This window comes from Chrysemys picta, chromosome 9 (assembly GCF_011386835.1).
Source record: "Chrysemys picta bellii isolate R12L10 chromosome 9, ASM1138683v2, whole genome shotgun sequence".
Taxonomy (NCBI): domain Eukaryota; kingdom Metazoa; phylum Chordata; order Testudines; family Emydidae; genus Chrysemys; species Chrysemys picta.
Genome location: NC_088799.1, coordinates 77,142,716 through 77,160,099, shown reverse-complemented (window position 1 = coordinate 77,160,099; position 17,384 = coordinate 77,142,716). Strand labels below are relative to the sequence as shown.

At 41.4% G+C, this 17,384-nt stretch overlaps 1 protein-coding gene across 1 annotated transcript in view; it reads left to right on the top strand.

Annotated features, from left to right (window-relative positions):
• Nucleotides 1–17,384, top strand: part of LOC101943342 (sodium/hydrogen exchanger 2-like) — a 62,933-nt gene that overhangs the window by 15,833 nt on the left and 29,716 nt on the right. Inside the window, exons 4-5 of the mRNA XM_005284572.4 lie at nt 1,286–1,503; nt 7,419–7,615. Coding sequence (XP_005284629.1) covers nt 1,286–1,503; nt 7,419–7,615 — 415 coding nt within the window. The remainder of the gene's footprint in view (nt 1–1,285; nt 1,504–7,418; nt 7,616–17,384) is intronic.

Genomic DNA, 17,384 nt, shown 5'->3' with positions numbered 1-17,384 from the left:
GGATAGCACGGGAGTGGAGTTATAAAAAGACACAATATACAGAAAACACTGGAAAAGCTCTCAAGATTTTTTTTAAAGGAGTTCACTATTATGCTTTTGAGAGATCAAAATTTTACGGGCCAGATTCTGGCCTCATAGTGGTGTAAACTCCATTGAATGAGCTGAATTACTTCAGATTTACACTGGTGTAACTTATGTTGGAATTTGCTCCTATTCCTTTTCTGTAATTCTTGTCTCTTCAGTATTTTCTCATCATTTCCTTATGCTCCCTACTGCCAGTTTGCTGCATCCACCCATTGTCTCTGGTCTTGCACTTGGACTGCAAGCTCTTCAGGGCATGGACTGTCTCTTTTTTATGTGCTTCTACAGAGCCTAGAACAGTGGGGCATGATCCATAACTGGGACCCTGGGGCACCATGGTAATACAAATAACAATGTGTACTGCAGGGAGCAATTTTTATTGTGTATATAGGGAACAGTCCTGCTATGGCTGGGAGATGAACTTGGTTATTATCTAACAGGCCTTTTGCATTTCTAATATTTATGAGTCTTTGATTCCAAAAATTGAGATTAAGTCTTGATTAGAATCTGTCACTGTTGCACTGCTGATGGCAAACAGATGACAGGAAGTAGATATATGCAATATATTAATAATGATATGTAAAGCTACATTAAAAGAATGTTACAAAATTGCAAAGTAAAACACTCAAAAGCTAGGAAATGCTAGAAATAAGGTGGCCCATGGAGGAGGTGCTAGATCTTCTCAATGAAATGTTTATAAGAATATTTTAACATAAGCAAGCCAATGTATTTTTTCCCCTAACCTCACTCTGAGAAACAGCTGAACCTTTTTTGCTGAAATTTTCCAGAAAACATCAGCCTGAGGCAAACACCCAGGATTGAAAATTTCAGCCCAAATGGTTAAAGTTTGGCAAACTTATAAGGAATTGAAAACAGGGTCTTATAATGGAAAGCGTTGGGCAACATTAACTATAGGTGTCACTACCTCCCTACAATCAATGTAATAACTTAGCATTTATTTATTAAGGGCCAGATCCAAATACCCTTACTCACACAGAGTAGTCTCTTTCGGCACAAGTAGTCTCACTGATTTTTAATAGAATTACTTGGGGAGTAAGGTACTACTTAGTGAGTCTCAGCGTACCAGAATCTGACCCAAAACTTACATTGTCTTGGAAAGGCTATGATATAATTTTTGCCTATCTAGCATGTTCTGCCAACCAACCTATGTACCATATGTAATTGATTTATTTTCTTTCCTCAGTATTATTGCTTGTGCCATGGGCATGAAACGTTATGTGGAGGCGAATATCTCTCTAAAGTCTCACACTACAATCAAATACTTTATGAAGATGTGGAGCAGTGTTAGTGATACCCTTATCTTCATCTTCCTTGGGGTCTCTACCATTGGAGACAACCATGAGTGGAGTTGGTCTTATATTTGCTTTACCGTCATTTTCTGTCTTATTTGGAGAGCACTAGGTATGGTGAAAAAACTGATTTTTCTTTGTGGCAATGACATGTACAATCTCGGAGTTTATTATGTATCTCATTTAAGTGTAGGAGTGGAGTGACTCTTTGAAAAGTACTGGTTGCCTAACATTCAGAACATAACCTTTAATTCTAACTGCTGGTTCATTTAGTACTTCCATTTGTATTTCTACCATGTTTCCAGTTCACTTTATCACATCCTTCAATGGAAAATGTGATTGACTCCCTTTGTTCCTGTATTGGATAAGATAAACTGGTTCTTCAGCTAATAGGGGGGATCTTGTTTTTGGAGCTGATCATCTTAAGCATGAATCTTATTGTCTCTTCTTAACGTGGTTGCAGGTATCTGGGCACAGATTGATTCAGATGAGTGCCTCAGGATTGGCTTGGACTCCTGAGTACTCAACTCCTCTAGAGTGTATTCAAGGGCAAATGCTGTCTTAACTGGAAGAAATAAGTCCTGTATTGGCTTGGTTGCATGTGAATCATTTCCCTTAGCTGGGAAGGTGATGGACTGGATGTTATGTATAACCAGTTCTCTCTGCTAGCTGAGCTAATGAGCTGTATTATTAGCAGGAGAAGCAGAGGCCTGTGTTTTGTAGTGAAATGTGAATCCTCATGCGCATCTATGCAGCTGGGCGATCAATCCAGAGTCCTTATACACAATGTGTAGTCATCTCTTACAGTAGATGTAGGATGGAAGTATTTTAAAATGACAACAGTAACTGTACTTAAACCCAGGACAGATTCTGCCTGGCCATTAAGTGGGTACAGTGGGCAGACAGCATGTGAGAAGCTCATCACTTGCTTGTTTGGTAACAAGAATTTCAGTTCCTGCAGTCACAGTAGCACAGGGACTGCACCCTCCTACTGCCCTGGGACTTGCTCTGTGCCCCATAGAGGGTATGGAGGATGGAGATCCATGACTCCATTCATCTGTGCACTGTCCAGCAGAGCTGGCTACCTATGCAGGAGGAGCAAACTGTATCCCATAAAGGGACATCACAGCTGGCACACAGGATCTCTCTGTCCTGGAACTCCTGGGCCATTCTGCTTCCCTGTGGAAGAATGTCTTCCACTGAGCTGGTATAGAAGAGCACTGGGGCCTTGAAATGGAGGCGGCCAGCAAAAATGTGAGAAGCTCGGGTTTGGTAAAGTTTTGAGCTAGCATGTCTAAGAACATAAGCAAATGAAGGGCGCTGCAGTTACATCAAGTTATTTTTTGTAGAGGATAATCCACACTCTCTGCAGCACGGGAGGGAAATGATATGAACCAAGACCTCAGCAGCTGTAAATTCTCCTGTAGGAACAGCTGGAAAATGTTAATGGGCAAATGGTATCCTGGAAACAGAGCAAAACTGGAGATTAATCTAAGCTTCAGAGCTGGGCACTGCGATGCTCAGAATAAGATTCAGTGAATAACAAATAGTGGATGAACGCTTCCCTTGATGATGATGTAGAGGCCCCATGATTACTTTTTCTCTCATCTTATATTTTTAAAGCAGAGGGCTAGACCTCTCCTTTACTCAGCAACCCTGGGATACTCCCAACATTACTTTTCAGGGACTCTTCCTTGCCATAAAGACACACAACACATGCTCCTAGCCCAGAGTTTGGAGACAATATATAAACAAATAATACGCAAATAGAGAAACTTAATATATAGCCTAGTATTGTGCCCTATTGTTCTATGTCTTTGTTCTTGTTTACCTACCTGGGCACAATGTATAGGAATATAGGAGGGATTTTCCCTCTCACTATGGCCACTCTTTGCTCCGTAAAAGCCCCTGGGCCAGCAATAGGAGAATTCCCCCCATGCAGTTATGGGAAACACAGGGTCCCTTGCCAGTCCCAGTATGTTGGGGTGCATCATGCTCCAGCAATTCCGAGCAGCTCTGGCTGTCTGTAACTTAGGGCAGCTCCTTCAGACACCTACATAATGCTAGGTACTCACCAGCCCAGAATTCTAATGATGTAAATGTGGCTTAAAGCCTTAAAGTGAGGAAATTTACACTGCTGCTGCCCAGGCATTTCCTAAGCTGTAGCTAATAAGAGGACTTCCATGTGTGGGTTTGTCAGTCAGGCACCTTTCACAACCACTTCAATTCAAACAGACAGTTTGTTAGAGAAACAACACACCTTTTTTCATATAGAGGCACAACAGCTAGAATTCAGGCACGCTAGGGAAAGGTTTGCCATTTAAATGGGCAAGTTAAACAAGACCCAGGGCTAACTTGCTCTCCCCGTCACTAGCTTATAAACCCCCACCTGAGAATACAGAGTCACTCATGGGTGGGGAGACCAAGACCAAGTTCTAAATGGGAGGGTAGGGATAGGCCCCCAAATCCTTTCCCAACACACTTGGAGTTGAAAATTATCTTCTTAAATCCTGAAAAAAGGCTGTGACCTAGATATTTGCTGACTTTTACAGTAACCAGACAAAAAACAGACCACATGTAAGCAGGTGCAACTCCCAAAGACATTTTCCAGTGTTTGTAAATGGTCAGGAAAATGGGTGAAAGTAGTAAAGAAGTGTAACTTGCACTGATTTGACATTCAGGGAGCATGCTTCTCCACTGCCCTGCACCACATGGAGTCACTGACATCTGTGCAAAGTCGAGGAGGGGTGTTTGACAACCACTTTGCACAGGTGGAAAGGACCCCACAATGGAGTGGAGAATCAGGCCTCTTGATACTGGGATTTAATCCTGGAGCCCGTAGCTACGTGCAGTCTCTTTTCTCTTCTAGGGATGCCTTTTATAACTTAATCTTAAATTAATGTCCAAAGTTGTCACAAACATAGTACATTTTTGAGAAGAAAGGTGGCACCTAGAATTTGTGAAAGCTGCTTCATGGGGTGTCTGTTTACAAACCACTAAAGCAACCAGAAATACCTTTGTGGTTAAAACTTGACCTGAAGTTTAATAGGCTCATTAAACAAATTACTTAAATTGGATTCTCAGTGATTAACAACAAGACATGGCAGGATGTGCTTTATTGGCTATTAACACATGACTAGATTTGCTGTTAATAACTGAGTGCCATAAATGTACCTGGAAGCACATTTATTGGTCAATTATGCAAACCCTTGAGTGTTTTACTATGAGAAAATGGTTTCCTTTGTTTAAAATGTTCATTTTCAATGAAATGACAAAAGCATTCTGAATTATTTGGACTCCCCTTGTTTGAAAATAGCTCATGGCAGGAGGGTAACAAACAATGTCAGTAACAATCATTAAAGCACCTAACAAACTGCCCCGGTGTTCCAAGAATAGGCAGTAAACCTCAAATTCTCTATTTACTTATCACATTACCGGAAAGGGTTTAATATTGTAAACAGAAAGAGCAAAGAAGAGATGACATCAAAATCAGCCCTGGAATAATAATTCCCATTGACTTCAAAAGGTGCTAGGCCCACATTCATCCAGGGCTGAATTTCATTCAACGTTTTGATCTCTGGCTCACCTATTTACAATATTTAGAGTATGTCTGCACTTGGAGCTCAAGGAGACATACTCACACTAGCTCTCATCAAGCTAGCATGCTAAAAATAGTAGTGTAGTCATGGTAACTCGGGCAGGGGCTCGGGCTAGCACCCCCGAGTGCATACCCATGGGAGCCTGGTGGGTTTGTACTCAGGATGGTGAGCCCCTCCTGCTACTTACCACTACTCATGCGTCTTTTATTTTCTGTAAGAACCTTTGTTGCTGTTTTTTCTTGCAACCTGAGGACCCTAAACCTGAGAATAAAGCTCTTGTGAAAAGGTCTTTGTGGCGAGAAGTTTTTGATGTTATTGGAGAAGCTTGGCCCTTTCCACCAGGTTCCAGGACCTCATCCCACTAGTGGAGCCACTCTGATTCTCTCACTTATGCTGCACTAAATCAGGAATAACTCTATTGAAACCAGCTGAGTGGAGTCACACTGGCATAAGTTGGAGGAGGTCTGAAAAGTGCAGAAAAATGAAGCAATTGAGTGGGTGACAGCAGGCCCCAGGACACCAATATTTTGCCATTCTTTAAACAAGTTAGAATTTTCTGCTATCTGTTTGTTATGGTGCTTCTCCAAAAGGAGAAATATTTTGGCCCAAATAGTTAATCATATGCTACATCTTCAACCGAACAGATCCTGAGTTAATTTAAGGGACATAAATGATAATTGACTATATGGATGGAAAATGTATTTATTACTAATCACTCCTACTTAAAGATGGCACTTGAAGGCTCTGGTCTAGTTGTGAAATATGTTTCTACGTAGCATTTTTTCAAACTAAAAGTGTTATTGTCAGTTAGATAGAACGTTGAAAATGAAAACTGGAGTTCTTGTCATCATCTGCTCCTCTTGGCCTTAATTCCCGGGCGCTCCTGGAGCTGGGAATACATCATTGCCACAGTTCCGTTAATCATGTTCGCTATTACTGAATATTCCAAGATTTCTTGCCTTCTCCAAATTGTTCCTCTGTATGAGAGAAATTGGTTATTCCTAGTTATTAGAAGTGTGTGGGGAAGTGTTTGTATAGTATTGTTTTTAAAGTTTATTTCCCAACAAATGAGGTGGATAATGTCTTTAAAACATTTAAAAAAAAAGCTGTAGTGATGTGAGGGGGCAAGGGAGAGAATTCATGACCCTCTTATGTCATCAATTCTCAAGATAGCCATTAATCTTAAAGATTAATCTTCAAGAAATGAAATGTCCAGGGTCTCCGTTGTTATTGCTTAATTATAGTCACTGTTTCAGAGTTTAAGGGCCTGATTCTGATCTCATCTGTACAGGTTCCATTGGTGTAAATGGAGTAAGGCCTGATTTACACAGGTGTTAATGAAGTCAGAATCAAGCCCTAGAAGTTTAGAGCCACGTACGTGTTTCTTTCTCAGTTTCTGTAACAGGGATATTGTCAAATTAATAGACCCACAGTGTGACCTACTGCAACTTTTTGCTTCTGTTTAATTGCAAATGATTATCAATTGCATCAATTGCTGTGGCACCTTTCATAAACTTAAAGTTCACACAGTATTAATCTCTATGAATTAGAGACTGCCAAATCCACAAGCTTAATGCAATTACAAAACATAAAATATTTTGTGTGCCCTGGCTGTTGCTTAAAACCAAATGCAGTTCAAAAGGTAACCTGTAACTAAATTATTAAAATAAACCAAATTGCCAGTTTGCCCTTGAAAGACTATTTATCACCCAGAAAATCCAATAATTAATTACCAATTAGAATGAATCAACTACTGTTTAAGTCAATTCCCAGGGTCGGTTCCCATATTATTATACTAATGAATATGAATTCTTGGACCTGTGCATTACTGTTAATATGAAACAAAGAGTGACTTTTAAAATATTTTTTTAAACTGCCATCAAAACAAATACGTTGTTACACTGTATTGTATTATAATAGTTTTATTTATTAAATACTCAGTTAATACTTAGCACTTATTCACTAACTGAATTTGTATATTTTAGGAACACCTCAGTGATGGCTATGTACATAAACTAAAACTCTGGGTCAAACCTCATTCTTGTTCTAAAAGGAACCCCAGTTTCAAGAATTGATCTTGATGACACACAAGGTTGATAGTATCCAACATGGGATATTACCAAAAGATCAGTCTAACGTCTTATAGGTCTTACGAGACCTACCAAACTGTGGCCATTCAACACTATTTCCTGTCTCCTCCAAGTCAGACATAACTGGGTTTGGATTCTTAGCTATTCTGGGGCTAGTATCAGACAGATAGAAACCCAGTGGATCTGGCCAGTGGAGGAGTGTAGTATATTACCAAAGTCTTCCCTGCCCTATTCCTACTGATGTGTAATTTGTTCACAGTGTAATAGCCACTTATTTTAATGCTGTGTAAGTTCTCTTCTTGCTTGCTAATTTCTCATCTTCTTTCCTACTTTAATAGGGGTTCTTGTATTGACTTTCTTCGTGAACAGATTACATGTGAACACTGTTACCAGCAAGGATCAGTTTATTATAGCATATGGGGGTCTTAGAGGCGCCATCTGTTTCTCTCTGGTTTTCTTGCTCCCTGACTTCCCTAGAAAGAAGCTCTTCATTGCAGCCACAACTGTACTTATTCTCTTCACTGTGTTTGTACAGGTAAGGATACTATCCATATGGTAGAATGCCTACGTCAGTCCAATTATTACATAGTGCATGACAGTGGTTTTGTTTCAGATACATGGCTGATGCTGACACTCTTTAGATTTAGTGTGGACTCTAATTGGACAAAAGAATTGAACATAAAGCTATCAGACCTTTCCTTGTATCAGGCGTGCAGAGGTTAGAATTCTTATTGAACGAGGCAGGAGTTGGGAGAATGTGTCTTATATTTGTGTGGTTGACAACAGTCGCTGAGTAACACTGTTAGGCCTTGTCTACGCGAGTCTTTTCCATGTTGACAAACCCCATCTTTGCACTGGTGTAGCTCTACCAGGAATAATAATGGTGAAAAGGTTAGTAGGAAAAAGCTAATGTAGATATCCCTTTAAAGCAAGGCCCTTAGGTATTTTACCAGGAGCAGAATGAGCACCAAAGTAAAATACACTCTAGGATTTGATACCCGATTAAGGAGAAAAACAGGTGTTATGTTGGGTATTGTCACAGGGCTGCCATCTCAGAGCACCCTCTCCTGGCATGGGATGACCCTGCAGGAGCTTTTACCTCAGTTTCCCCTTCTCAGGGCTCCTCAAGAATATTTCTCCAACACACTCTGGACTATGAGATGGATTAATTTATTAATATCAAATCACAAAATAAACATCAATGCCATGACTCAAAAGGTTCTGGCTTCATTGTCTTTGGTGACCTGAGGCTCTTTGTCAGTCTCAGTTGTACTTTAGGCTGGAGGGCTCTCATGCTTGCCCCCCCGGAGTCTCCCACTAGAGTTCAAAAGCTCAAATGAAGCAGTAACACAAACACCGCCCATCCGACCTGGGCTTAATAAAAGCCTCACGTTCCTCCTGGGCTTTTCCCAGTTCCCTGCTTGTTGTACAGGACAGGGGCCACAGGGGCACTCCCCAGTGCTCCCTCTTGCTCCAGCAGCTCCTTCTCCCATTCCCCAGGCCACCCAGCTAGTGGCCTGTCTCCTATTCTCATGGAGTACCTGCAGAGCTTTCTGCTCTCTGCATTCATTCTCTGAGGCAGTGAAAGCCCCACATCTACTCTCTCTGCCCTGACTCACCCAGATTCCCCTACCCTCTCCTAAGCCCTCTGAGCATCAGGTGACCGTCACAAGTGCACCAGCCTCTTCCCTCTTAAAAGGCCAGTGACAGGCATACCTGGATTTTGTAGTAATATGGAACTTTAGTTAAACGGTCCTCCAGACGAGGTCAATTCTCTCTACACCAGGGGAGAGAGCAAAGAAATGGATGCATTCTAAACCCACTTAACACTAAGAGCAAGGTTTTTAAAAGTAACTAGTGATTTTGAACATCTCAGTTTTTGGCATGAGACAACTTAAAGGGGCCTGATTTTGAGTGTGTGGTACCGATTTTGAGGGGCTCGGTATCTTCTGAAAATCAGGTCTCTTTATGATGCACACAACAACTGGGGCAATCAGAATCAGTAGTCACTGGAAAATCTTGGCGTTAGTATATATGTCAGAGATAGCTTCACATACATACAAAAGGCAGGTGTTAGCACTTTATGATCAAAGGTAAAGGAGGGGGAGTAGCATTGTATGTCAATAATGAGGTAAACTGTAAAGAAATAATAAGTGATGGAATGGATAAGACAGAGTCTGTCTGGGCAATACTCACATTGGGTAAAAGAACTACTAGAGCCTCCCCTGAGATAGTGCTTGGGGTGTGCTATAGACCGCCGGGATCTAGCCTGGATATGGACAGAGAACTCTTTAACGTTTTTAGGGAAGTAAATACTAATAGGAACTGTGTAATCATGGGAGACTTTAACTTCCCGGATATAGATTGGGGAACAAATGCTAGTAACAATAATAGGGCTCAGATTTTCCTAGACTTGATAGCTGATGAATTCCTTCATCAAGTAGTTGCTGAACCGACGAGGGGGGATGCCATTTTAGATTTGGTATTGGTGAGTAGTGAGGACCTCGTTGAGGAAATGGTTTTGGGGGCAACCTTGGCTCGAGTGATCATGAGCTAATTCGGTTTAAACTAAATGGAAAGATTAACAGAATTAAATCGGAGACTAAGGTTTACGATTTCAAAAGGGCTAACTTTAATAAATTAAGAGGACTGGTTAGGGAAGTGGATTGGACTAACATATTTAGGGATCTAAAGGTGGAAGGCGCCTGGGATTATTTCAAGTTGAAGTTGCAGGAGCTGTCGGAGGCCTGTATCCCGAGAAAGGGAAAACGGTTCGTAGGAAGGAGATTTAGACCGAGCTGGATGAGCAAGCGTCTCAGAGGGGTCATTAAGAAAAAACAGAAAGCGTACAAGGAGTGGAAGATGGGAGGAATCAGCAAAGAAACCTAAATTATTGAGGTCAGAGCATGTAGAGATGGAGTGAGAAAAGCCAAAAGCCGTGTAGAGTTGGATCTTGCATGGGGAATTAAAACCAATAGCAAGAGCTTTTATAGCCATATAAATAGGAAGAAAACAAAGAAAGAAGAAGTGGGACCGCTTAAGACTGTAGATGGAGTGGAGATTAAGGATAATCTAGGCATGGCACAATAGCTAAATGAATATTTTGCATCGGTATTTAATAAGGCTAATGAAAGGCTGAGGAATAGTAGAAGTGAGACGGATGGGAATAAAGGAGTGGGGATTGACATTACCGTATCCGAGGTAGAAGCCAAACTCAAACAGCTTAACGGAACTAAATTGGGCAGACCGGATGATCTTCATCCGAGAATATTAAAGGAACTGGTGCGAGAAATTGCAAGCCCATTAGCGATAATTTTTAATGAATCTGTAAACTCGGGGGTGGTACCGTTTGACTGGAGAATAGCTAATGTGGTTCCTATTTTCAAGAAGGGGAAAAAAAGTGACCCGGGTAACTACAGGCCTGTTAGTTTAACATCTGTAATATGCAAGGTCTTGGAAAAAATTTTGAAGGAGAAAGTAGTTAAGGACCTTGAGGACAATGCCAATTGGGACAAATTACAACATGGTTTTACGAAAGGTAGATCGTGCCAAACCAACCTGATCTCCTTCTTTGAGAAAGTAACAGATTATTTAGATAAAGGAAATGCGGTGGATCTAATATACCTCGACTTCAGTAAAGCGTTTGATACGGTACCTCATGAGGAATTATTGGTTACATTGGAAAAGATGGGGATCGATATGAAAATCCAGAGGTGGATGAAGAACTGGTTAAAGGGGAGACTGCAGCGGGTCATACTAAAAGGTGAACTGTCAGGTTGGAGGGAGGTTACCAGTGGAGTTCCTCAAGGTTCTGTTTTGGGTCCGATTTTATTTAATCTATTCATTACTGACCTCGGAACCAAATGTAGGAGTGGGCTGGTAAAGTTTGCGGATGACACAAAGTTGGGAGGTATTGCCAATTCGGAGAAGGATCGGGATATCCTGCAGGGAGATTTGGATGACCTTGTAAACTGGAGTAATAGTAATAGGATGAAATTTAATAGTGAGAAGTGTAAGGTTATGCATTTAGGGATAAATAACAAGAATTTTAGTTATAAGCTAGGGACGCATCAGTTGGAAGTAACGGAAGAGGAGAAGGACCTCGGAGTCCTGGTTGATCGCAGGATGACTATGAGTCGGCAATGTGACGTGGCCGTGAAAAAAGCTAATGTGGTCTTGGGATGCATTAGGCGAGGTATTTCTAGTAGGGATAAGGAGGTGCTGGTTCCGTTATACAAGGCACTGGTGAGACCTCATTTGGAGTACTGTGTGCAGTTCTGGTTTCCCATGTTTAAAAAGGATGAAATCAAACTGGAACGGGTACAAAGAAGGGCAACTAGGATGATCCGAGGAATGGAAAATCTGTCGTATGAAAGGAGACTCGAGGAGCTCGGTTTGTTTACCTTAACCAAAAGAAGGCTGAGGGGGGATATGATTGCTCTCTTTAAATATATCAGAGGGATAAATACCAGGGAAAGAGAGGAATTATTTCAGCTCAGTACTAATGTGGACACGAGAACGAATGGATATAAACTGGCTGTGGGGAAGTTTAGGCTTGAAATTAGACGAAGGTTTCTAACCATCGGAGGGGTGAAATTTTGGAACAGCCTTCTGAGGGAAACAGTGGGGGCGAAAGACCTCTCTGGTTTTAAGATTAAGCTTGATAGGTTTATGGAGGGGATGGTTTGATGGGATAAAGTGATTTTAGTCATTAGGTCAATAACGTGCCATCGCTGGTAATTAGCAACAATGGTCAATGATGGGATATTAAAAGTTACTACAGAGAACTTTTTCCAGAGGGTCTGGCTAGACAATCTTGCCCGCATGCTCGGGGTTCAGCTGATCGCCATATTTGAGGTCGGGAAGGAATTTTCCTCCAGGGTAGATTGGCAGAGGCCCTGGAGGTTTTTCGCCTTCCTCCGCAGCATGGGGCAGGGGTCGCTTGCTGGAGGATTCTCAGCGATTTGAAGTCTTTAAATCATGATTTGGGGACTTCAACAGCTGAGTCAAGGGAGAGAATTCTTCCAGGGGTGGGTGGGTCAGCTTTTGTGGCCCGCATCATGCGGGAGGTCAGACTAGATGATCAGAATGGTCACTTCTGACCTTAGAGTCTGAGAGTCTATGAGTCTATGTTTCATTGAAAGAAGGCCCTGCCCTTGTGATAGCTTTAAATTACCATATTGTCTAGCGTTGAAAAAAGGATCGGGGTGTGTGACTAGTTACATAAGTAACATAAATCATAAACAATCAAAATAATGGTTCATTACAGTCCACTTCATGGAAAGAGTGGATTTTTAAGGAGTTTACTATTCCTCAAGAATAATATGACAAATAAGATGATACCACTCATGTTAGCCAAATGCTCTTGTCTTACAGCCCAAGGTAGCTCAAATATATTAGCTTGCTAGTAAGATAAAAAGATAGAAACTTCACCAACCAAACTGAGTTTGGAAGCATTCTAACTTTATCTAGATGGTTTGTAATGATAAGAAATGGAATTATGAAAAAGAATCCAGTGAGCTAACTGCACAATCTCTGCTATCTCACAAATGATGTAATTTTTCATAGATGCTTCTGATTAAGGTTCAAAATTTGTTTCCATGTGTATTTAAAGTGAGGTAAATTAGAGAATCTGACACTAGTTGCCATGCACTTAAGTTAGTCCTGCTCCTGTTCCTGCAAATCTGCGGATATCTGCTTTATATCTGTTAATATCCCGCATTCGTGGACCATGTTTGTGGATCACGGAGGGGTGCAGATCCAAATTTTATATTTAGAGCTCTGCAAATCTGTGGATATCCCCTTTATGATGTGGATGTGGATATCCGCAGACCATGTTTACAGATTGCGGATTGGATGTGGATACAAATTTTGTATCCAGGCAGTGCTCTACCTATTTAAATCAATGGAGGTTTCGTTATAGACTGCAAGAGAATGGGGATCAGGTCCCTTGAATTTTAAGAGTAATTAAATGGCCCTTCTGTTAAACAGGGGTGCTGGAACAATTTGTATAGAGGGAGTGCTGAGAGCCATTGAACCAAACTGTAAAGCCTGTATATAATGAAAACCACTTCAAGATAGGGGGTGTGGCAGCACTCCCCACATCACAAGTTCCAGCACCTATTCTGTTAAATGATCTAATTTTACATTGGGATTCTAATGGCAATCTTTTTTAAAACGTTAGTTTCAAAATACTTCTATCTATATGCAAAAACAATGATGAGTCCTTGTGGCACCTTAGAGACTAACACATTTATTAGTCTCCTCGTTGTTTTTGCTGATACAGACTAACACGGCTACCACTCTGAATTCTATCTATATGAAATTTCTTGCTTATATGTTTCTGTTTCACTATATGTTGTTCTCTCTTGTTTACAATGTCCCACTTTTAGTTTAAAATGATTCCTAATTCCCCTTTCTTATATGTAAATGAAGGTCAAAGATTTCCCATCATTTTAGTCTATGCTAATACTGAAGGTTATTAAGACCTACTTTGATTGTGGGATCCGTTTATAACTTGTGTGCTTCTCTTTAAGGAAAAATGCACATCGAAAACATCTCTTGGCATTCAAGTGCCATCTAGTGGTTAAAATATTCCTAGACACTTTTAGTTTGCTAAAGATTTTGGCTCCGATTCTCTGCTGCCCTGCACCCTGTGCTATCATCAAAGCTGCAGCAGCAGTGACTCCATGGTTGCAGCAAGGTTCCCGATTAAAGCCCAGATTTCATACCTCCCTAAAATGCACTTGCACAGTTAGTTCATCTTGAAGACTGGTATGTCAGGTCAGGGCCCAAGGTGAGTTTGTGGTGGAAATTTGGGATTATCTGGTCAAGGAACTCCCAAACTGTCCTATTTTTAAAAGTCCAGGGTTAGGTTCAGGACCTTTATTTCTGGGTAACTGCTTGTGGAAGCACATGATGCTGATACTCTTGCTTCCTGGAATGAACATAGCCTTATCTTCCCACCTTCCCCCATTCTATTGGCAGAGTTGGATGAGCAAAGCAGCACAGTAGATCCCAGGGCAGTTCTGCTGCATGAATCTATATGGGGGCAAGATTCAGAAGGTCAGTGAAAGGGGTGGCACCATTTAGTACAGCTCCATGGGGGCTTCTTGCACCTGTGTGCACAAGCTCCATACAGATTCACCAATCCAATGCCTGCCCTCCTCCCCCCACCCACTTCCCACCCTGTAGAAGGTTTGAAGCAGCCGTTGAGGCTTCTGAAGCCACATTTAGAGGTGCAGAGTGGCTTCACTGCTGATCCACACCCGGTGGGAGAGAATTTCTTCCACGTGGACCCCGCTGAACTCTCTAGCACACTCATGCTCAGGCTGCATACGAGGTGAAGATTCACACTGGTATGTTTTACAATTAACCCCACACAGCAAAGCTCCTCATATTTGATACGATCAATTGGGCAAAACCAGTAATGATCTTGATATGCCAATGTGACTGGGCCTGGAGTTGAGTCAGACAGGCAGCTGGATCTCTATTGTGGAACATAATTTCCAATCCTATCCGGCAGACTGAATGGAGTGAGCGGAGGCCAGGGGGTGGGAAAAGGGGAGTTGGGTTCAGGTTGACAGGTTTTAAGATGCAAATGTGGGTCAGAAATTGAAAAGATCCGGTCACTTGGCAGGACCGCTCCTGCAGAGAGACTCGGAGTCCCTGACAAAGGTTGCTCTAAGGCAGCGGTTCCATTCCACAGAAGCTTCGTAAAATAATTCTCAGGATGGTGGAAGGGCTTTTGTGTAACCTCAGAGCTCAAATGGTGATGTCATCTCCATGCGAAAGGGTGGGACTCCCCTGTGGGTATGTGTCAATAGAATGACCCTTTGACCTTGAGTCATTCAGCAGACACTTAGTATTCATGAAGACTAGCTTGATTCAAATTCTGGGTACCTGTGGCACCATTTAGCAGAGACAGCCAAAAGAATCAGAAACATTTAAACTTGCTTAAAGAAACAACAACCTTGACATGCCCCAACGTAGAAAAAAATATAAAAATGATAGATCAGATATTAAAGACAACCTTTTAAAAACCACGGAGTGTAAATTGATCCCACACCCTATGAAGTGAAGGGGAGTGTTTCCAGTTACATCTGGAGCTGGGCCTGGAGATTACGTCAGTGTCCCAGCATTCTTCATAATGCATTTCACCTTGGATGGAAGGGGGAAGAAATAAATGATTTGTTAAAAAATAACATTCATGGCGCTGTTGTTTTTAAAGCTTTTTCTTTATTGATGTACATCAGCAGCTTGTATTAACAATGGTGCAAATCCTGACCTCAGGGAGCGCTTTTGTGTGAGTAAAGACTGAGTAAAAACTTCAGGGCATAGTGTAGTTGGCCTTGATGCTGGTGCAGGGGGGTAAAGGGATGTGTAAGGAATCTTGAGGGAGCTTCTTTCTCTTGGAAAGCCCCAGCTGATTATCTGGCAATGCCTTTACTAGACCTAAAACATGAGATGTAAGCAGTTAGATGTGGCCAGGCAGTATATAACTCAGTCACAATGTCTATTTTGGTCTATCTGAACCTGTGGCAAGAGTATCTTCATCATTCCTGAATTTACACAGCAGGAGTGATCAATAATTTTGTGAATTTTTTTTGGCAATTGACAGATGCTCAGTGCTCCCAGACTGGCCTGATGGATGCCACTTGCACCATAAAGTCCTCAAAAGAGCCTTTGGTTTGTCTTGAATGCCACAAAGAAGCGTCATTGTTTTTTCTCTCAATGTCCTTTAAAAACTAAATGCCATGTTCTCCATTTATAGTTCACTCTCTCTGCCTATTCAGACCTTGACCTCCCTGGTGAAATTGCTAAGAAGGAACTGTTAAATTGTGAAGGTTTTTGTTTTGGGTTTTTTGTGTGATGTGGACACTTATCCACTAGCAACTGGATTGACACCAGCAGGGCCGGCTCCAGGGTTTTGGCCCCCCCAAGCAGCCAAACAAAAACAAAAACAAAAAAAGCTGCGATCGCGATCTGCGGCGGCAATTCGGCGGAAGGTCCTTCGCTCCGAGCAGGAGTGAGGGACCGTCCGCCAAATTGCTGCCGAACAGCTGGACGTGCTGAACCCTCTCTGGAGTGGCCGCCCCAAGCACTTGCTTGGTAAGCTGGTGCCTGGAGCCGCCCTGGACACCAGTAATACATTTCACACAAGTTATATACAGCCATCAATCAGTACTAAGCAAGTTTATCCATGTGGCTGCAGGAGTCTGCCCCCGCCCCATCTCCCCACCAGAACTCTGTTGAAGTCAATGGGGCTCTGCACAAGCACAGGGGTCTGCTCATATAAAACAACACTCAGGATCAGAGCCATAGAAATCTCTTCTGTGTATGTGAGAAGTTGGGAGTCATGGTCACAGAACTCAGTACTGTCAGTTTAAAATGAAAACAAACCCAGCTGATTATCCAGCAAAAGACAAGAGGCCAAATTACATAGGCGCTGCTTAATTAGCAATATGTGTTATTTCTAAATTTGTAAGATTTATATTATTTACACTGAATGTTGATGAATTCTGTATTGACATTAGTGATTAAAATGACACATTAATTGTTCTTGCAATTAAAGCTGTCCTCCGTGCCAACTCTTGTGACATTCAAGAGAGTCATGAGCATCAGCTACTGTATCATTTCTGCTGCAGGCATAGCATAGGAAAGTAATTTCTTAAAGTGGCAAACTTAAGAGATATAATGGATTGTAATCACAGCAGAACTTCAGAATTTCTCATTCATGAGTTCCATGGAAAGATTTTTTTAAACTCTCCCCCCCCCCCACCAGTTAGTCATAGATAAATCAAAGATGCTGACAGTAAGACTCCTGCAAGGTGCTCAGAACTGTCATCAGTTAACAATTTTACATTTCAACTAGACCTTTTTCTACAAGACATGCTAGCGCTCAAGCAGAAGTTATAGGCTTTACAGCTGGGTGAAATTTGTCATTGGAATATTTTATTCACCAAAACAGGAAGTTTCAGGGTGACCAAAACTGTTTAATGGATTCAGGTTAAATTGGCAAATAGTTTTGGCTGAATGAAAAATGAAAAAACATGTGGGGTTTTTTAAAAATCACAATGAGCTTTTTTGACATTTTTGAAATATCATGCTTTGACTTTTCATTTGGAAATGACATTTTTGTTCTAAATTTAGCTAGATTTGTTTGATTTTTTTGCAAAGGGTAAAAAAAACCCACCTGAAAATGTAACACTGTAGAATGAAAAAAATATTTTTGGATTGAACAAAATATTTTGGATGAAAAAAATATTTTTGGATTGAACAAAATATTTTTTTGTCCTGAAATG